Below are 20660 nucleotides of genomic sequence, written 5' to 3'. Positions count from 1 at the left end.
ACCATTTTCAGTGAAATAGCATATAATCAAAGTAAGTTCTCATACCACAAACCTATATGAATTAGGTTAAACAACTTGTCAAAACTTCAGTTAGACTCCTCGAAACCTTCAAGATATCCCAAAATAGGCTTCTACAATATATATATTTCAACAATCCACTCTATTTATAACAATTTAAACAAACGGCAGAACAGATAGGTATTAGCTTTTGAAATGTAAACTGGTTAACTTCCATAAATAATTGCATCACAGTTTACAAGCCTTTAGTTCACTATTCCCCCTTAGGTCTCATAGCAAACAGCATTGAAACCACCTTCAAATAACTATAATCATAAAGGTTTCAGAAGATACAAGGCAAACTGAAAAAAAAAATACTCTTTTGTTTCTTTCCTCTCTAATTGTAGGCCTATTTCAAACAACAAAAGATTCAATTCATTCTTGAAACATAAAAGAAAACAACCCTAAGAAATGCTAGTGACAGTTTATCCTGCTTCTCTATGCCATCTTCCCATACCCAACTGAAAGCACTGGAGACTTTAAATCTTAATGCTTTCATGTAGTAAGCCATCTTTGATTAAATAAATTAAGATAGGAAAAAATGTAGAAAGTTATGGATACATAACACACATCATAATTAGAAAACTATTGGCCAAAACCGGCGATACTAGATCTTCATCATTTCTTCTTTTTTGAATAAGGATTTTTCTTATCCCAAATAATCTCACCCTTTGTGAGTACCGGAACTTCAGAAAGCTTCGAGACACCATATCGCCTCTTAAATTGTTCCACGCGATCATTTACCACAACAGGTGCCTTGTTACCCTGGTAAAAGGGATGGTTGCCTGACCAGATATCAACCACATACTTAGGTTGGGTTCCACCAGTAACCATTACCTCCTCTCCGTTGCAGTACACCTTAGCCTGATGAAAGTACTCTGGATGAATATCCTTCTTCTTACAAGTTACATGCACCCCTCCTCTATTCACCTATATCAAAAATCATATTGAATCAAAAAAGATGAATTAATAAATTATCCAAGACAATTGGGAACTCTCGACACCTGTTGCTTGAGGGTAGCATAAGACAAGTCAATAATATCAAATATAAGCTTTGGTGGAGATTAAGAAATTGAACCATATGTAGTTAATGTTCTAACTTCCAAGAAAGTTTAGGTTTGATGATGCAGACAAGCTAAGACTTTGGTTTTCACTGTCGAGGAGGTTTGAACATGTTGTTCTTCTGAAAATATGGTTTGAATGCAATGCAGGGGTTATGGCAACTTGAAATTGTGGCTTATGAACAATCTGATCCATTATGTAAACTCTCCCAGCCTGGTAATTGGATTTTCAGATAGTGTTGATAATTGCGCATTTTGAAATCATGGTTTTAAAGAGTTTATGATCTAAGAAATCTGAAATATTGTTTTTAAGGGAAATAGAAAAGTGGGCTCTCATATATTAATTCTAACAAAAGGCATGTAAGCAGTTTAATATAGTGATTTAAGAAAAGTTTAGGCTCTCTCAAGCGGTGCAAGAGATATATATTAATTCTAATTAGTATCCTATGAAACCGATACACAGATCTATTAAGCATCTTGTCAATTATTCTATCACTGTATCAAATAGAATGTAAATTAATTTGAGGACTGAACATTCCAAAGCTTGCTTCCGGTTTGTCAAAGCGCAACGTATATGTCTGCCATTTATATCACCTCTTTCTCACAATTCTTATGCATCCAATCTAATGTACATGATATACACCATGTAATAGATTATAGGAGACAGCTTGTATGCTTAGACATTCTGAATATATGATTAAGAGACGCGCAAGGAATTTGGGAACTTCAAACAGTGATTCCAGGGAAGTTTGTGCATCTAGGCACTCTAATTGTGACTTGAGAAATGGTCAAGGAATTCAGGTAGTCTCAACCCATGGTTTACTGCCACTTTGTCAAACAGATATGCCTCTATTTTAAACAGCTTGTAGATTAACCTGCCAATGCATTAATTAAATGTAAATTAAATTGAAGACTTACTGCTGATGCATTAATTGAATGTAAATTATAATGGAGACTTATTCTGAAGCCAGCTTCTGGATTGTCAAAAGTCAAAACCCAAGATGCAGTTAATGCCTTCTAAATCACCTCTTTATAATGGTTGCTGTCGATGCAAGATTAGTTACATAATATAAACAACCCCACAGAATAAGAAAGAGATTACATCAGACAGGTTCTGTGTTTGGACACTCTGACTATAAAGTTTAGAAGCACACAAGGAATTTAGGCACTCTTCAACTGAGATTTAAGTAAAGTTTGATCTTTGTGCATTGCGGTACTCTATTTGTGGTTGGAGAAACATTTGAGGAAACTAGGCAGTCTCAAACTGTGATTCACGGAAAGTATGAGCATTTTGGTACCCTAACCGTGGTTGGAGGGATGGTTAAAGAATTTAATCACTCTCAAGTTGTGATTAAAGGGCACTCAGGCCATTTGGGCACTGAAATTGTGGTTTTTGAGACAGCTAAGTATCTAAGCCATCTCAAACTGCAAGTGGACGGTATTTTAGGTATTTGGACACTTTAATTGTCATTTTACAGACAGTAATTTGAGCACTCTCGGACTGATTTAAGGGCATTTTTTTAGCATTCTGAGATTTTTCTTTTTATGACAAATAGGGAATTTAAGAATCCCGAACTGCAAAACAGTTTAAGTGGGCAATTTCAGCATTGAGTATTTCTACAACTGGAATGGCAGGATTGGTAGTTGGACCGACTTTGCCTGTTTATATACAACCTTAGAAGCCAGCAAACAATCGAGAACTTAATTTAACGGTGAATTTCAGCATTTTTTATCAATTTGGAAAATTTTGTTCCATACTATATGAATATCAAAATCAATTGGCAATAAGTAACTAGATATCCAACGGTCATACAACAGGATTTCCTAACGTGACAACTCGTGCCGAGAATTACATACCTTGAACGATGGTGAGGAAGGGGAACGTTCTGAAAATAAGGAAGGGGAGCCCTGAAAAAATGAAGACCGATATGATGACAAGTGCTTTGTTGCAAGCGCCATGATTCACGACTTTGCAGCACTGTGTTATCTGTTTATCTTCTTAATCTATACTACAGATAACTTATCATCTTCTAGAGGTCCAAAAAAGGGGAGCTCGTCCATATTATATGGTTGTCAGTGGTGACGGAAGGCCATGGTTGTACGAGGACCAAGCGAAAATTCACTTCCGTGAATTTTAATGATTTCTATGAGAGAATATTTTTTAAGGAATTCAGTATTAAATTCTAGATTAATTTTATGTTGTTCTCGATATGAGCTTTCTAGTTATCATGAATCTTTACCAAGAAATTAGAAGTCTTGTGAATACTCTGCTTTACTTAAAAGTTAAACAATTTTATGTCAAGAGTTAAATGAATGAATGAATAAATGCTTTTAAATGACCTCCACGTGACCAGAGCAGTCTAAGGGACCAAAGATCAACTGCACTAGATAATTTCCAAATTCTTTTCTATTTCTAATATTTTGGTATGTATCTTAACGAAAAAGCCAATAGTCTGCTTTATCTTATCCCCTTCAAATGAACTATGCATATTGTCCACCCTCAAGATGACATCATAGATATATCGGATGTTGTATGTTGTGCATTCTCAGAGAAAATGTCATTTCGTTTCAACCACTCTAGACCTATAAAATATGCAAATTCTCTGCTCCCAAGTCTCTTTGGGCCTCTTCCATCTTCCTGTCTCGCACCTGAGGTGATGAGATCCTGTCTTCAGTTGTGCCACTAATAACCGTCTTTCCTTTAATATCAGCCCCAAGGTATGTTTTTTCACCAAGCTCCCCAATTGGATTAAATTCTTTAATATAATAGATTTTTTCTCTACTCATTATTGTTCCACATGGCATTGTGAAACTTCCCTTTGACAAACTTTCTTATGTCCGCATTTGTGTTAGGGCAACTTTGCAACTTGATGTTCCATTTAGCCAACCATTTAATGTTTTGCTTCATCCATGTTTTCTTCCTTTGGTTAAGAGTCTTTCCTTTCACAGTTTTTGGCCAATGATGATCTTGCATGTTTTCAATCTTCTTTAAGTAACTAAGTAACCAAATTATTGATAAAGCCTCTAACAGAAAAAACCCAGCCTCAACCATTAGAATTTCATAAGGCACATAACTCTTGACTTTGAGATTGCTTGTGAGTAATTGTTTCTGAATTCTCTTTATTTGTCTCCACCCCCATTTTGACACATTGCCCCCCCACACCTCGCAACCATAAAGAATCACTGGTGTGACCAACAAAAAGAGAGTCTTATTGGTTTTCTAGTCCCATAGTTTTGTTGTCTTGCATCTGTTATGGAGTAAAAATGAAGCTTTCCAACCCCCTTGAATCCTTTTCGCTCTACAAGTTTTCTAGCTAAGTTTATAATGGAAGTCAATCCCAAGATATTTGTATTCTTTCACAATTTCCAGCAGTTCTCCTTCAAACACGAATGTGATATGTTTTTCTTCTCTCCTTAAAGGAAAAAATCATTACTTTGGTTTTAGTAATATTCACCTGCATCCCAACTTCTCGATAGAATTGCTCTAAGGCCCCTAAATGATCTCCTAGCCCCTGTGTTGTTTTTGATATCAAAAGAAGATCATTAGCATACAAAAGAAGTTTCATCGCGTACCTTGCTGAGTGAACACCCTCCCCCTTGGTTTTATCTAACCAAGCTTCTATATTATTGATGTATTGATGTACAACCCAATCAAGGTAGGAGATAAAGGGCATCCTTGTTTAATGCCTATGTCACTCCCAAAACATTTCGACATTCTGCGACAAGTCCTGATTTTGGCTCTAACTCTGTCATATAATCTACGCACTGTTGCTCTATACTCATTTGGAATCCCCAAATATTTCATTACATTCCATAACTTGACTCTAGGCACCGTGTCAAAAGCTTTCTTGAAGTCTACAAAATAGCAGTAGGTTTCTTATCCATGTTTGTCCCACACTTCCTCTATTATGTGTTGAAGAGTGATGCAAATGATCAATTGTGGAGTGTCTGGATCTGAAACCATCTTGCCCTCTTGCTCTCTTATCTTTCTTTTTTGTCCATTTGCTTATCTAATGTTCTACCATGCTCCCAAAAATTTTGCCCAAAAGTGGGTTAACCATAATGGTGTAGTAATTTGATAGCTTGTTGACATCTCCACTCTTAAAGAAGGGGACAACCACACTAGTTGTCTAGTTTGATGGGAAACCCTCACATGCAACATGATTGAATATATCATTTATATGAGGCACAAGGATTTCCACTCCCCATTTTAAAAATTCAGCTTGCAACCCATCAATGTCCCTAGCTTTACCATTTGCTAGAGTCTTTATCCTTATATTGATATCCTCAACCATGAAGATTTCCTTCATTGTATTCACAAACGAAGGGGTATTCTCCTCTTGTGGGCGCTCATAAAGCTGCTTAGTACTCAAGCCATTGAGCATCTGTAATGTTGTTATTTTTTATATTTTTGCATGTTGTAACTCTCTCCAAAACTTCTTGGGGTCATATTTTCTGAGGGATATTAACTTTCACCTTCTAACTGTGACATACTCTTCTTTCTTTGTGTGAATCAATTTTTTATACCATTTCTTGAGTTCTTTGTTTGTTTCGTTCCCTTTCATAGATCTCTTTGTTGCTTTACATTCTTCATCGTACCATAGGTTAGCTGGAAAAGTATTAGTAGCCCTCTTTTTGTTTTTTGATCTTTTACATGCATCTAGAGCCTTATGTATACTAGAGATCGGCACGTTGCTATGAATCAGTTCACATTTCTCATTGAAATTGTCATCCACCAAAAGATTATTACTTTCACAGAGTTGTTGCTCCAGCACCACCTTGAAAATAATTTTTTCCTCTTGATTTAAAATGATATTGCCTTTGCCTTTGTTGATTGTTGTCTTTTGTGCATGAGAGTCATGTTTATATTGCGGGTTGTTTGAGCCAAAGTTCATCTTAACAAAAAAAGGCATGTGATCGGAGTTCAACTTTAAAGGGCAAACGCCAATTTTAAAATCAAGCACTTTAGCTATAAGATTTTGTGAATAGATTACATAGTCAAGTACACTTTGGCCATTATATGTTTTACATCTAATACATCCTAATTTTGGCCAACTCTTCAACCCATTGCAAATCACCATATCAAACACACTACACAACCCTAGTAATTTGGCTCCATCCTCAGAGGTTCTCTTCCAAAGTTGATCAATGTCTTCTTCTAGCTATATAGGATTGTTTGCCTCCTTGTCATTGTCAATCAACTACAAGGATTGATAGTTAGCTATCCTAATGTTAAAGTCACCCACTAACATTATGTCTCCAATGTTGTTGAACTTTAAAATGTCTTTTTTCAATGATGCATAAGGATCTTTGTTGTATAGTTTCCTCTTCTTGTAAAATTTAGAGTTTTGTGGAGCAAAGTAACATGTAGCTAGCCTGAAATTTATTGTGTTCTTTGATATTTGTAGCTAAATATACTATTTATTTGGGTCCTCCTTTTCCAATTTCATAATGCCACACCACTCCTCTCGAATCAATACCACAATCCCCCCATGTCCTTTACCTGTCTCATTCCCTTTATTCCAAACTGAATTTTTTTTATATCCTTCAAAATCTGGTACTTTCCAACCATCATGCTCATGTGTTTTTACAAGGATGATAATATCCCTCTCTTCTACTATGGGCCCCATACCTCTTCTCCATGGACAACCTCTACAATTCCAACTTACAATACTTAGGTGGTCTTGTGGGGTCCCTAATTGCTATTTCTCCCTTGAGAAACACTCACTTATGTGGGATTTCCCATTCTTCAATGAGGCCCATTTCCCTCAACTTCTTGATGTTTTCACCTTTTCCCACTCCCTTCTTTGATCTTCTTGTTGGGAAAAGGTAAGATCTTCATCCAAATAAAAATGTGTGCCTTAGAACAACCCTCTATTCCTAAGAATGTTGTTCTTATCTTTAATATTTTTCAAGGGGACTCATATATGCCTATCCCTCCCTTTGTCTACCCATTTACTGATTATGTTTTCTTGTTGAATGCTACTGTCCCAGTTCAACTAATCTTTAAGAAAATATCTCATTAGTGTGTTTGTTTTCTCATTTACTCTAAAATCTTTCACTCCTTTGACTATGATATTAGCCACTTTGTCCCATCTGTCTTGCTCTTCTTTCATTTGTATTTTGACTTGTCATTCAATAATCTCCTTTTGTTTGTCTAATGTTCCACTAACTACCTGAGACCAAGATCTTGCTTCTTCAATTTGTGTTTTTAATTGAGACTCTTTGACTTCCATATCCATCATGGTTGTTTGAATTTTCTTTATTTGTGTTATGTCAACTCCATTCGTTAGACATGTCCCTTTGTTTCCAACTGATGTCCATCGCTCAAGTTCTTGCTTTATGGTTTCTAGCTCTTGATGTCCTATCTCCATTTTCTCCCACATTCCTAAGATCTATTCCTTTAAAGCTTTGTTTTATCATTCTATCTTACTTGTGTACTCTATTGCCTCATACACTTTGTTTTCTTCTTCCCAGTTTCTCATTTCCACAACCTCAAGCTTCTTTTTTAAGTCCATAAGATTATAGATTACAGATTTTCAAATGTCTATGAGATTATATACCTTATATGTTTTATGTGATAGAGAAAAGTAGATGTCTTCTCATGTCAAAGATCTTTTTATTAATTTTAATATTATCATAAGTTATGTTTATGTGATGAAATGTCATTTTATTTCTTCATTCTCTTATTGTAAAGTATACATAACATTTTTTTTCTGAATTTCTTTGGCATCTTCCATCAATTAGTCTCCTAATTAAGATGATGTGATTGGATCCTTAATTTTCAACTAACAATGCCACTTTTTTTTGTAGTAGCTACTCTTAAATATGCTTCTTAAACCATGGTCCTTATTTGGGTTAAACTCTTTGATGTAGTATTTATTTTCCAATTGATTTTGTCTTAAATTCTTCAATACTATTAACTTTTTTATTTTGTCATCAGTATTACCACATTCTTGCAAGTTAGTGTCTCATTTGTTCATCTAGTTGTTGTTTTGTTGCATCCAATAATTTTTAATATTCTCAACTTTTTAAAATAACTTACCAATAACATTACTTTTCATGCCTCCAATGAGAAAGTTCTTGTCTTTGACCTTTATAAGAAATGACACAAATGAAGGAAGCTTGGTTTTTAATAATGTTTGATTTATAATTTTTTTGAATAAACACTCACATGGATAAGTGCATTAGATCAAAAAAGGTAGATCACCTGCATAGCATCTACTTGATCTTCCTTTCCTTTTAGATTATGGATCTTTCAATGTGTTTCTCGATCAAGTAATTTGCATTTTTTGTTATTTTTCCTTCTCCAAACATATTATGTTTATAACATTTCTAGGTGGCCCAAATATCCATATGAATTTGACAATTCATATGTAGTGTTATTCTATCTCCATCAACTCCAACTGACAAAAGTTACACATTATGTCTACTCACTCTTCTTTAAGTATCGTCTGCTAGCTCAAAAATGAGAGGACATCGTAAATGGTTACTCTTAAACTTTTCATTTCAATAAGCATTATAATAGGTTTTTAATATCAATTTGTGCATGATATTTGTATCTTAAACTCTCTTAAAGATAATCAAATAGACTTTTAAATTCTTATGTTTTAATCATTTGTCCAATTTTTTTCTCTATATTATGTATATATAAAATAAAAAATGGTCATCTATATCTTATTTAACACAACTTGCATAAACAATGTATAAAAGAAAAGAGGAAACTAGTAACAATATGTATTAATACAAGACAACATAAAAGAAGTGATGTTATGAAATAACTTGCATCAAAAAATAATATAACATATTGGAAATATGTTGCAAATATTTGATGATACTTGAGAATAAAGGCAAACCTCTAAACATTTCCAATAAGAACACATTTTTCAATATAATGGTGAATAAATTAACCCATAAGTCAAGTATGTGATTCTCTTACGCCTTTTTTCCCACCTAGGCTTACTTAGATACCTAAATATAAAATCTAGGTTGACTTAATTGCCTAAATGAGACAACAATAATGACAATCCAAGCTAAATAAGAGTTAAGGTGGTCACAAGTTGACTACTCGTAACCCTATGAACACTATGGGGTTATGAGAGAAGTAATTTCATCCATTAGATGAGAATTCTCCTCAACATTGAACAAATGTAGACATGTATGCACACAACCTTCATTTTCTCTATAATAACTTTGTATGCCTTGCATACCTATCCCTACATTTTTTCCAACAAAAATGGTGGATCCCCTTTTTGTCTTTTCCTTATCTCTTGTTGGGACAAGTTTTCCTTTATTTTGTGTCCTTCAAGGTTCAGGCCCTTGAGTTCATCATCCCTTTTCTACAACCTTTTTGTTTTCTTTTATTTATTTCATGTGTTTGTCTTGCCAACTGGACCTTGGGATTTTGAATCCTAAGGTGTCCCTTGAAGTAACTGAGAAAAGCTCAAACTTCAAGTTTTTGTGGAGGCATGATCCTTTTGTTTTTCTTAACATAGGAGGAACAGGTCTTTTGAAATCCAACATATGGAGCACTTAAAGCACATTAATAATGTAATTACCATAATTAATGCCTATTACCTAATGCTATATAAGGAAAGTTACTAACATCTTTTCACTTTTACCTTGCAATTACATGAGTTTTTAGTGCAAATTTGAGCTCTTTGCACTCTTTTCTTTCTGCAACATGTGTGACCAAGAAGACTTGCAAGTTATCAATGGTGGTTTTTGTTTGGTGTTTGGTGTTCAACGCTAATAGTTACAAGCTCTCTACTATGAATTGTTCTCTCTTTGACGTCCCCTCTACCAAAAGAAAGCTTGAAGGTTGGTGGTCTAGTCTTGCTTAGTAATTCTCATGTTCCTTGTTAGTTTTTGTTTGGCCATGTTATTTCCTATCTTCTTGTCCTTGGTTTTTTTTTCAATTTTTTTCTACTTTGTTCTGTGTTGTACCTTCGTACACCAATTGAGTCTTTTTCTCTACTTGCATTTTGTAGAGGCAAAAGAATTTCAGTCTACAAATTGCCTAAGTACCATGAACTCAAGCCCACTTCCCATTACCTTGAATTCATGGCACCTGGCCACAATTCATAGAGCATTTCTTCCAATCTTTTGGTGTGTCTTGCATGTGTCTTTTGTATTTAGGGTCATTTGGCCCTAAGTGGTTTTTGGGGTATTTGGTTTTGTTGTTTTTCTTTGCATTTATAGAGGTATAGTTTTTTGTGCCCTCTATAAATTTTTGGCATCCATAAGTGTGGAATTGTGACCTTTGTGAACTTGAGTTCCCTTGATCAAGCTCTACAATGTTGGCATATTGGCGAATGTGCTTGTTTGATGGTTACTCCCAGCTTTTCAAGTTGAGAGTTTCATCAAGTTTTGGGTCTAGTTTTTAAAGTTTCACCTCTATTTCATTTGACCCTATCCAATAGTTGGTGTTCTGCTAGTGATGTGCTGGCAAAGCCAAATGATTCTTGGCAGAAATGGCTATTGAAAATATAAGAGGAGTAACTAAGAGGGGAGGGGTGAATCAGTTACCACTAAAAGAATTTCAAATCCCTTAGATGTCAATACAAACTTCTTATTAACTCAAATTCTTATATGACTCGGTTAGAACTAGCTATTCATTGTAACTCTATTAACAAATAAATCTTGAGATATTAATGTGTATTAACATTTAGTAACTTAGTTGTAGAAAGATAAGGTAGTAAGAAAATAATAGGAACAAATGAGACACCAAGATTTAACATGGAAACCCAATTTGGGAAAACTACCAATACAACTAGTTACAACTTTTCACTCTTCTAAAGTGAACCCTATTAGGAGCCAACCATGTTAAAGGTTACAAAACACACTGTTAGGTGTAACCCTATTAAAGGATTTGAATCACCTTGTTAGGAGCGGCCTTGTTAGAGGTCTTAAGACACTTCAATCTAGAAATGCTACCTTGTTAGAGGATTTACAAAAATGATTATTAAATCAACTTTGTCAATATATTTCTTCACTGCTACAATTGTTAGAGAGTAACAATGATTGATCTAATTGGTAAAGCAACTGATTTGTAGATTCACATCATTCTTTTGGCTTATCAACAACTTTATTTCTAATTTATAGAAAGACATTAGAGATAAGATTCTCCTTATAGAGTATACCTTATTTTCACATCTATGTGTAGTGCTTCACCATTACCAATTACAAGTGGGAAAGCAATTCCTGATGTTTATTTGCTAGATTACATCTGAGATGAAGTAAGAAGATGTATAGTCAACCAATGATAGAGGATAGTTAGGTGGTAACGTCCCCAGTTTTAGCCAGTTCCTAGCTTTTCACTTCTCATGAGTGCTCCTTCTACTGCCATTCCCTTTTCATTAGCTTCATATAATGCAATTCCTTTTACTTATTTGAACCCTCTACCCATTACTTCTAATCCTCCATCAAAATCCTTACATATCCCTTTTGTTTCTTATTACTTTTCTAATATATCTAGCATACCTATGCCTACTATTGCATCTTTAGATCTTACCGTTAGTAGCTTGGTTAAAATCATCACTATGTTGCAACAAAAAGTGGCTCAATTCACTCAATCCAAGTATAATATTCCTACATGTGACATTGCTAATCCCATTTCCTGATATATCCTTTATGTTTTTATACCACAACATGTTGAGGTGCCTCATTTTAAGATTTAAAATGGTAAGAGATCTCGTAATTCAAGTTAAAACTTTCCAGACAATATGCAGTGATTTTTCTCATGACTATAGGCTTATGACTAAGTTGTTTCCACATATGTTTAGGGATAGAGCCTTGTAATGATATTTCTCTCTATCCCTTATTCTATTGATTCATTTCAAACTCTTGTGAATGCTTTTATTCAACAATTTTAGAATAATATTGGTCCACAAATTTCTTTAATTGATCTAATGTATTATAAGAAAAATGTTAACAAGAAAGTTATTGATTTTATTGGTAGTTTAAACATTTTTATGCTCAGATTTATTATCTTGTGCCTGGTCAAGATATTCAATGCAACTTTATTTCTAATTTACAAAAAGACATTAGAGATAAGATTCTCCTTATAGAGTATACCTCATTTTCACATCTATGTGTAGTGTTTCACCATTACCAATTACAAGTGAGTCAACTTGAGAGATCTACTTCGATGGCTCATGTTTCTAGTGATAAGAGTGATGCCACTGAAAAAATTCAAACAAGTTCTCTAAACCTAAAAAATTCATCAAAATCAAGTCAACAAACGCAGTTGATGATCAAGTGGCTACTACATCTAAAGGTATGGTTACTTTTTCCTCTATATATAATCCTAATTGTAAGTAAACTCAATTATTTGAACCTTTGTCTTAGGTGATGACTAAATTGATTCATGTTGGAATTCAAAGGTACTAAGCACACAAGGTAACATCTAATCCAAGAGGAAAATAAGACACATACGAAAACTAATATGCATACGGGAAATTTTCATCACCTGAGTCAACTCTAAGGTTACCTTGGTAGTCTCTTAGGAACATGTGTGTAACTCTATTGTTACATTCTAACCATTGTATCAATCCAAAATCCTTTAATCAAGGTGACATTCTAATGGAATGTTCTAAAGTCCTCTAACAAGGGCACTCCTAATAGGTATTAAATCCTTTAACAAGGTCACATTTAATAGTGTGTTATGTAACCTTTAACAAGGTTGGCTCTTAACCGAGCTCACTTCAGAAAAGCGAAAAATTGGTAGCATGTTACTTGGTGATTTTTCCCAAATTGGGTCTCCACGTTAAATCCTAGTGTCAAAATGTTATTTTTATGTGTGGATGTTATTGTTTTCCATGCTATATTTTATAGTACTTTATTTACTAGGAGACGACACATATAGAGACAGAGAGTTAAGATATTGCATGAAATGTAAAATTGTTCATGATATGCTATAGAGACCAAGTGGGTGTTTGTGATTGATTAATTTGTTTTAAGTGATTTAAAGTAGAATTTGTACATCTAGGGTTGTGGATAATTGATTCAACCCCCTCTCATTTATTCTAAATCATTATAATAACACAAACTTCCAGAAGTAGGTGATTTTTAAGCTATAATTCTAATAAATTGCATGAATACAAGATAGTAATATAAACCACAATTACAACTTCTAGTCTATATTACCGCAATTGCTCCTAGTCACAACTTTGCATTCAATTGCTTCCTATACTCACTATGTTCTAAAACACATACAAAATTACTATGAATAAAAGGAAAACTCAAATTGTAGTCACAACTTCCAATTTGATTATATCACATTTTCTTCTAGACACAACTTTGAAATAAAATGCTCTCTTTGTATTCATTTTTGTTTCAAATTTGTACTACACAATCACAATTATGCTTGAGCTCTCTTGCATATAAAAAAGATGATATTTTCAATGAAAGGCACTCCTTTATATAGGCAGAGAAGACAGAAAAATGGAGAAAAAGGTGGGAGGAACTCAACCACCTTGACTAAGTCAAATGAGAAAGAAGATTTATTGGATTACATGACTAAAGGTTCATGTAATCAGATTACGCACACATGGATTATGTGCAACCCATTATCTAAATCTAAAAAGCTGAAAATATACTTGAAGGAGATGCTAAAACTATTGATTCTGAATGAATAAATCTTGTAGATTATGGGAAAAGGCCTTGTACTTGGTGATGCAATTATGGATGATCACGAGATCAAGAGTTCATGTATTCCATGCCATTACATTCACCTTGATAACGATGGCATTGCATTTTTTGATAGCCTCTAACTCTCTTTGATGAATTATCAATTGTCATTTGAAAACTTTATGTAATCAAACTTTTCTCATTCCATAGTTGTTGTTTATTCTCCTTTGTCATGTTTGCACATTCTAGAGTTTCCAACACTTTGTAAACCTTCTTAATGATGTCCAGATATAAACTTAAAACAACTTCCCCTACAAGATCTTTAACTTTTCTTTTCTTTTTTTTTGAATCAAACTACTTGACGTATTCCATACAAACTTTGTAATGTCCCCAATTTTAGTCAGTTCTTGTAGTTGGCTTGGTTAGTTCACCATCATGAAACTTGTAAGCTAACAGTGGGATTTGAGGAATGTCTACTTCAAAATATCAGCTCCAATTATTCCCATAGGGATTCAAGTTGAAATGCTTGAGTCACCCAACTCTTGAGTGACATCTATTTCATGACTTGAGCTTGCATTCTCAAGAGATTTTGGTATCCATTTCTTCTTAATCTTCTTTCTAATATTTTCATCCTTGGCTTTCCTTTCATCTTCAATTCTTCCTAATCATAATATTCTTTGCAACTCCTTGGATGTTCCTTCTTTAATCAAATATATTTCTTTATTCACATCTTTGTTAGCATGAATGTTGATGATACTAAATGGGGCGGGGGGGGGGGGGCGCGTGGTATCTTAAGCATTGGAGAGTATTGATATGTTGCATTCATAACCTTGTTTGCCATTGATGTCAACATAGTAGTATTTCTATTAGTGACTGAAAGAATAGTAATCAGAGATCTTATGTTGTGCAGTAACTAAGTAAGAGTTAAGTGATTCATAGTTACACACATGTTCCTAAGAGTGTCTTGATGATGTGGTTAAAAGGATGAGGTCTGATTCAAAGATGTACGAAAGTTGTACTTGATTTATAGAGAGTAGTTTAGAAAAAAAGTATTAGGAAAGTAGGTTCTTGATGTTTGTTTGTTAGATTACATCTGAGATGAAGTAAGAAGATGTATAGTCAACCAGTGATAGAGGATAGTTAGGTGGTGATGTCAGCAAGTGTGCAAGACCTAGAGTCACATGTGTAAAGTTTTGTATAGATTGTGAGTTGACAATACTATTATAATTGTAATCAATTGTATATCTTATTTTAATTAATTGAGAAAGCCTCAAGGCTAACTCAAAGAATTATTATGAAGATATGGCATAAAGGAAAGATGTTTTCCTTGACTATAATGTATGTTCAAGTATTGTGATCATTGCAAGAATTGAAAAGTGTGAAAAGGAGCAGAGTGCTTACTGAATGTGTGTAAGCAATCGAAGGGATTATTGGATGTGCAGTTCATGATCTAGTTACAAGATCTGAAGGAGCAAAAGTCTGATTGATAGGACAAAGATAGAGGAAGGAAGTACATTTCAATTCTATTATTCTGTAAGAAATAATACATAGATCATTTGGATAGTGGGTTCATTGGTCTTGTCCTCAAAGTTGTTTGCATAGTGGGTCCAGCTATCTTCCACAACTCCTAATAAGGTTGGCACAACTCCTAACAGGGTTGGAATCTCTTGACATGGATTCAAAGTCTCCTAATAGGGACTCATATGTACTAAATTTTGTAGCAAACTCCTAATAGGGTCTATCCTCTAACAAGGAATGTTTACATTAGTATATCATCTTGTGGGTACGATCCCCACTGAGGTTTTCTCTAGTCAACATATCTAGTGTTATTGTGTATGAATATCTTGTTGTGGTTTCAATTTACATTACTCATATGGTTAAGGTAGTTTAAAGTTTCTATTTGTGATGTTAGTGGGATAATTGATTTAGCCCCCCCCACCTCTTAGTTATATTAATGAACTATATATTCTAACAATTGGTATTAAAGAATCGAGTGCTTGAAGGATAAGCATAAAAACTTTGGGAGATCGATGGTGAATCTTTTTAGAAAGGGCAGTCCTAGATTTGATGGGGCCAACTATGATAGTTGGAAGGAGAAAATGAAGACTCGTCTATTGTGCATGGGTCTAGGATATTGGATCTTGACAAAGAGTAAGAAGACAATTATTGAAGAATCAAAGCTAGAAGATTGTAGTGAAGAGGAAAGAGATATATTCATGTGTAACATGAGAGCAAGAGAAGCTCTACTATCAACCCTTCCAAGGAATGAATATAGTTAGGTAAAGTCACTTGAAATATCTCATGAAATTTGGAAAGCATTAGAAATAACTTTTGAAGGTGGTGATCATACTAAGAGAATGAGGTTAGTTGGATATGTGCATATCAAGATGCTAAGATGATGGAAGATGAATCTATAAGAAATTATATTGGCAGAATATCAAAAATGGTTGCAGGAATTCAATTTCATGGTGGAACCAAGGATGATGATGAAGTCATATGGAAGATTTTGAAAAGTTTGAAAGTACCATTCAATCCTATAACACAGATGATACATATAGTAATGCCCTGCACTAAGGATTTCACCAAGGAAACTTTTCTTGGTAGATTGGAGTCAGAAGAAGTAGATTGAGATAGTTTGGTGAACTTGCAAGAGTCAAAAGAACCTTTAGTTCCCTAGACATTCAACCTAATTTGACAAGGAGTGCAAGCACCCGTGGAGATTTTTCTAGTAGCAGCAAAGGTGATGAGGACAAGAAGATTGAGGAAGGAATAGCTATTCTAGTGAGAAAAGAAAAAGATGGTAAGAAAATCTTTAAATGTTGGACTTGCAATGAATTTGGTCATTATGCATCTACATCTCCTAAAAGAGAGAAAGAGACAAAGATAGAAATTTTTTATATGTAAATGAAGATGAAGAATCTAATGAAAAAGGTCAAAGTGAAAATGATAATGAATTAGGATTTGTGGCTATCAAGGAAAATGATCTTGATAGAGAAATTAGAGAAGAAAGAGCTCTAGTCACTCATGTAGAAAAGAAATATGATTGGATAATTGATAGTGGTTGTTCACATCACATGACTGGTGATATAAATAAGTTTGTTAAGTTCAAGAATCATGATGGAGGGATTGTTAGAGTTGGTAACAATGTAGCCTATCATATAACAAGAATTAGATCCATTACTCTTGATGGTAAAACTAACATTGATGATTTCTTTTTTGTTGATGGATTGAAACATATCTTGTTGAGTGTTGGATAGTTGGTGGACAAAGGTTATCAGTTGTAGATTACTAAGAAGACCCGTATTATTAAAGACAAAGATGGTAAGATGGTTGGAATTGACACTAGATCTAGAGGTAATGTATTTTAGTTAGAAAAAGTTGATAACAGTTGGTTGTGGCATAGAAGATTTTGTCATATAAACTTTGAAAATATCATGAAGGTTAGTAGCATATTTGCAGTGAGAGATCTGCCTAAGATTGTTAAACTACTAACATTGTATGCAAGGAATGTATTTTGGCTAAGCAGAGGAAAGTGTCTTTTCCTAGCAAGAAGTTATCTACTACAAAAAAATTGGAGATTATTCAAAAAAATCTAAGTGGTCCTACAAGAACAAAAGGATTCTATGGTGAAAGGTATTTTATGATTTTTGTTGATGATTTCACTAGAATAATGTGGGTAGCATTTCGTAAAGAGAAATCATAAGCCTTTGAGAAGTTCAAGATATTTAAGAATAAAGTTGAGAATGAATCTAGTGTTAAGATTAAATGTTTGAGATTAGATAGAGGAGGAGAATTTACCTCTAGAAAATTTAACATATTTTGTGAAGAAAATGGAATTAAAAGAAAACTATCTACACCTAGAACAACTGAGTAGAATGGGATTGCTGAGAGAAGAAGTAAGTCTTTGGTAGAGGCAGCTAGAGAAATGTTATTTGAGAATGATTTGTCTAAAACATTCTAGAGAGAAGTAGTGAATACATTAGTATATACTCTAAATAGAGTACAAATTAGAAAAAGGTATAGACAAGACACCTTATGAACTATGGTTTGGATATTCACCATTAGTCAAATATTTTAGAATATTTGGGAGCAAATGTTACATTGAAAGAGATGATGACATTAGTAAGTTTGATCCAAGAAGTGATGAAGGTATGCTTCTTGGCTACTCTTTGAAAAGTAAGGCTTACAAATGCTTTAACTATAGAACTAAGGCAATAGTTGAGTGCACAAATGTAAGGATTGATGAGAAGTTTGGGACCAACGAAAAGATGATAGGTTATAATTCAAATGAAGAAGTGGATAATTCTATAATTATTAGGTAGAATGTTGAGGTTTTCCTTAAGATAACAATGACTTGCAGAGTGGTGTGTGAATTGTTGAACAAAGAGAAGAGAAGAGATCTGAACCTTGTGAAGAAATAAGATTTGAGATGTCAACTTCTACCCCTAACAAAAATATGACAAGGAATCATCCCCCCAAGAAAATAATCTGAAGTAAAGACAAAGGGGTAATGACAAGGAATAGAGTAAATGAGGAAATATGTTTGATATCTCAAGTTGAACCGAAGTGCATAGATGAAGTAGTCAAGGATAATCCTTGGATCCAAGAAATGATTGAAGAATTGAATTAAATAATAAAGAATGACACATGGGAATTAGTTCCTAGACCAAAGGACAAGAATGTAATAGGAACAAAATGGGTTTTCAGGAATAAGATGAATGAACTAGGGGAAGTTGTGAGAAACAAGGCCAAACTTGTTTGTAAAGGTTATTCACAACAAGAAGGCATTGATTATGACAAAACATATGCACCTATAGCAAGAATAGAAGCGGTAAGGATGTTCCTAGCTTATGCGGTGAACAAGAAATTCAAGGTTCATTAGATGGATGTTAAGTTTTCATTTCTAAATGGAGAACTAGAAGAAGAGGTCTATATTGAGCAGCATGCAGTTTTTCCTTTATCAAAAGACAAAGACATGGTATGCAGATTGAAGGAAGTTCTTTATGTTTGAGGCAAACACCAAGAACCTGGTATATAAGGTTAGATAGTTACTTAGCAAAGCTTGGATTTGCTAAAGATACAATAGACAATAACTTGTATCTAAAAGAAATATTTGTTGATGACATCATTTTTGGAGGCAATGATGAAGCTAGTGACAAATTTACTAAAGATATGAAGAATGAATTTGAAATGAGAATGATAGGAGAAATGAAGTTTTTCCTAGGATTACAAATTATGCAAAATAATGATGGTATATTCATCTCTCAAACTAAGTACCTGAAAGACCTATTGAAAAGGTTTGGTTTGGAAATTTCTAAACCTATTGGTACACCCATGATAACTGGTCATAAGTTATCTAGCAAAGATGAGACACCTGCAATAGAAAAAAAGAAGTATAGATCGATGATTAGAGGTTTGCAACATCTAATTCACACTAGACTAGATATAGCAAATACAATTGGGATAGTAGCTAGATTTCAAGTTGATCCTAAAGAATATAATTTTGCAATAGTAAAGAGAATATTCATATATCTGAAGGGACATTTGATTATGGAATTTGGTATGGCAGATCAAATGATTTCACATTTTACAAATACACTGATGTTGATTAAGTAGAAAGCATGGATGACACAAAGAGCACCAGTCATGGAGCATTCTTTTTTGGAGGAAGATTGGTTTCTTGGTTAAGCAAGAAGCAAGATTGTATTTCACAAAGCACAATTGAAGCAAAATATGTTGCAACAACAAATAATTGTAATCAAGTTATGTGGATGAAGCAAATGTTGAAGGATATTAGAATTGAGCTTGAAGATCCTATTATCATTCACTATGATAACACAAGTACAGTGAGTATGTCTAAGAATCCTATATTGCATTCTAATACTAAACATATATCAAATAAGTAGCATGTATTGAGAGAGAAAGTATCAAAAAAGGAGATCAGATTGGAGTATGTAAGTACTAAGGATTAGATTGCATATATCTTTACAAAGCCTTTTCCTAAAGATACATTTGAGTACTTAAGAGTTATGTTTGGGTTATGCCCCTGCCTACTTCTGAGTAGGTGATCTAGAAAATGCATCAGTCCAGTGCTACATAGCACTACTATTTGACTGGATTGAATTCTAATGCTTCTTGATTGGGGAGTATCTTCCTAATTGGGGGAGTATATGGTATGTACAGAGTCATGGAGGACTCTTAGTATTTGGTATTTGGTATTGAACACTGTCTTTGGACACTCTAGCTAGTTTATGTTTCAAGTAGCTAATTTGTAATTGATATGTAACAATTGGTACTGTGACTGACACCTTTGACATTGATGTCAATGGGGGAGAGCTTTGGCATAAAAAAAAATCCTAAGGCATAGAGAAGAGTGCACATGAGAAGGACTCCTAAGAAATGGGGGATACATATCTCTTTAGGGAGATTTAGAAAGATTCATGTAAGATGCATAACTATGCCCCTATTGCATTGTGAATTGTTTAGTGTAAAGTGAAAAATTGATGTCTAAAGAAGAAGATGAACAAAGAAGTGCTCTAGAGGATTTCAGATTTGATTGATGAAGAGGATTTGAGAAAAATGAGAACATTAAGCAGCAATAGAAGTTTACTTGGTATTCTTGGAACTTAGATAATTTTTCATCTATGTTTCCATCAATGCCAAAGAGGAAGATTGTTAGCATGAATACTGATGATACTACATTGGGGGAGTGTCCTAAGCATTGGAGAGTATTGATATGTTGCATTCATAACTGTGTTTGTCATTGATGTCAACATAGCAGTGTTTCTATTAGTGATTGGAAGAATAGCAGTCAAAGATCTTATGTTGCACAATAATTGAGTAAGAGTTAAGAAAAGTTTAGTTATAGACATATTCCTAAGAGTGTCCTGGTGACATGGTTAAAAGGACAAA

The 20660-nt window shown here is 34.0% G+C and overlaps 1 protein-coding gene across 1 annotated transcript; it reads right to left on the bottom strand.

Moving 5' to 3' along the window:
* Nucleotides 1–201: 201 nt before the first annotated feature.
* EMB2184 (Ribosomal protein L31) lies at nt 202–3266 on the bottom strand. Its single transcript, XM_089830678.1, has 2 exons — nt 2976–3266; nt 202–987 (listed from the first exon to the last, which is right to left on the bottom strand). Exons 1-2 carry the CDS (start codon nt 3075–3077, stop codon nt 676–678), a joined length of 414 nt encoding a protein of 137 aa, XP_089686804.1. The 5' UTR covers nt 3078–3266; the 3' UTR covers nt 202–675.
* Between the last annotated feature and the right edge of the window lie 17394 nt (nt 3267–20660).

Source organism: Cupressus sempervirens, chromosome 1 (genome assembly GCF_028749045.1).
Source record: "Cupressus sempervirens isolate cs-2001-9-10 chromosome 1, ASM2874904v1, whole genome shotgun sequence".
Taxonomy (NCBI): domain Eukaryota; kingdom Viridiplantae; phylum Streptophyta; class Pinopsida; order Cupressales; family Cupressaceae; genus Cupressus; species Cupressus sempervirens.
Note: the sequence above shows the minus strand (reverse complement) of the source record. Positions and strands in the feature narration are given on the sequence as shown.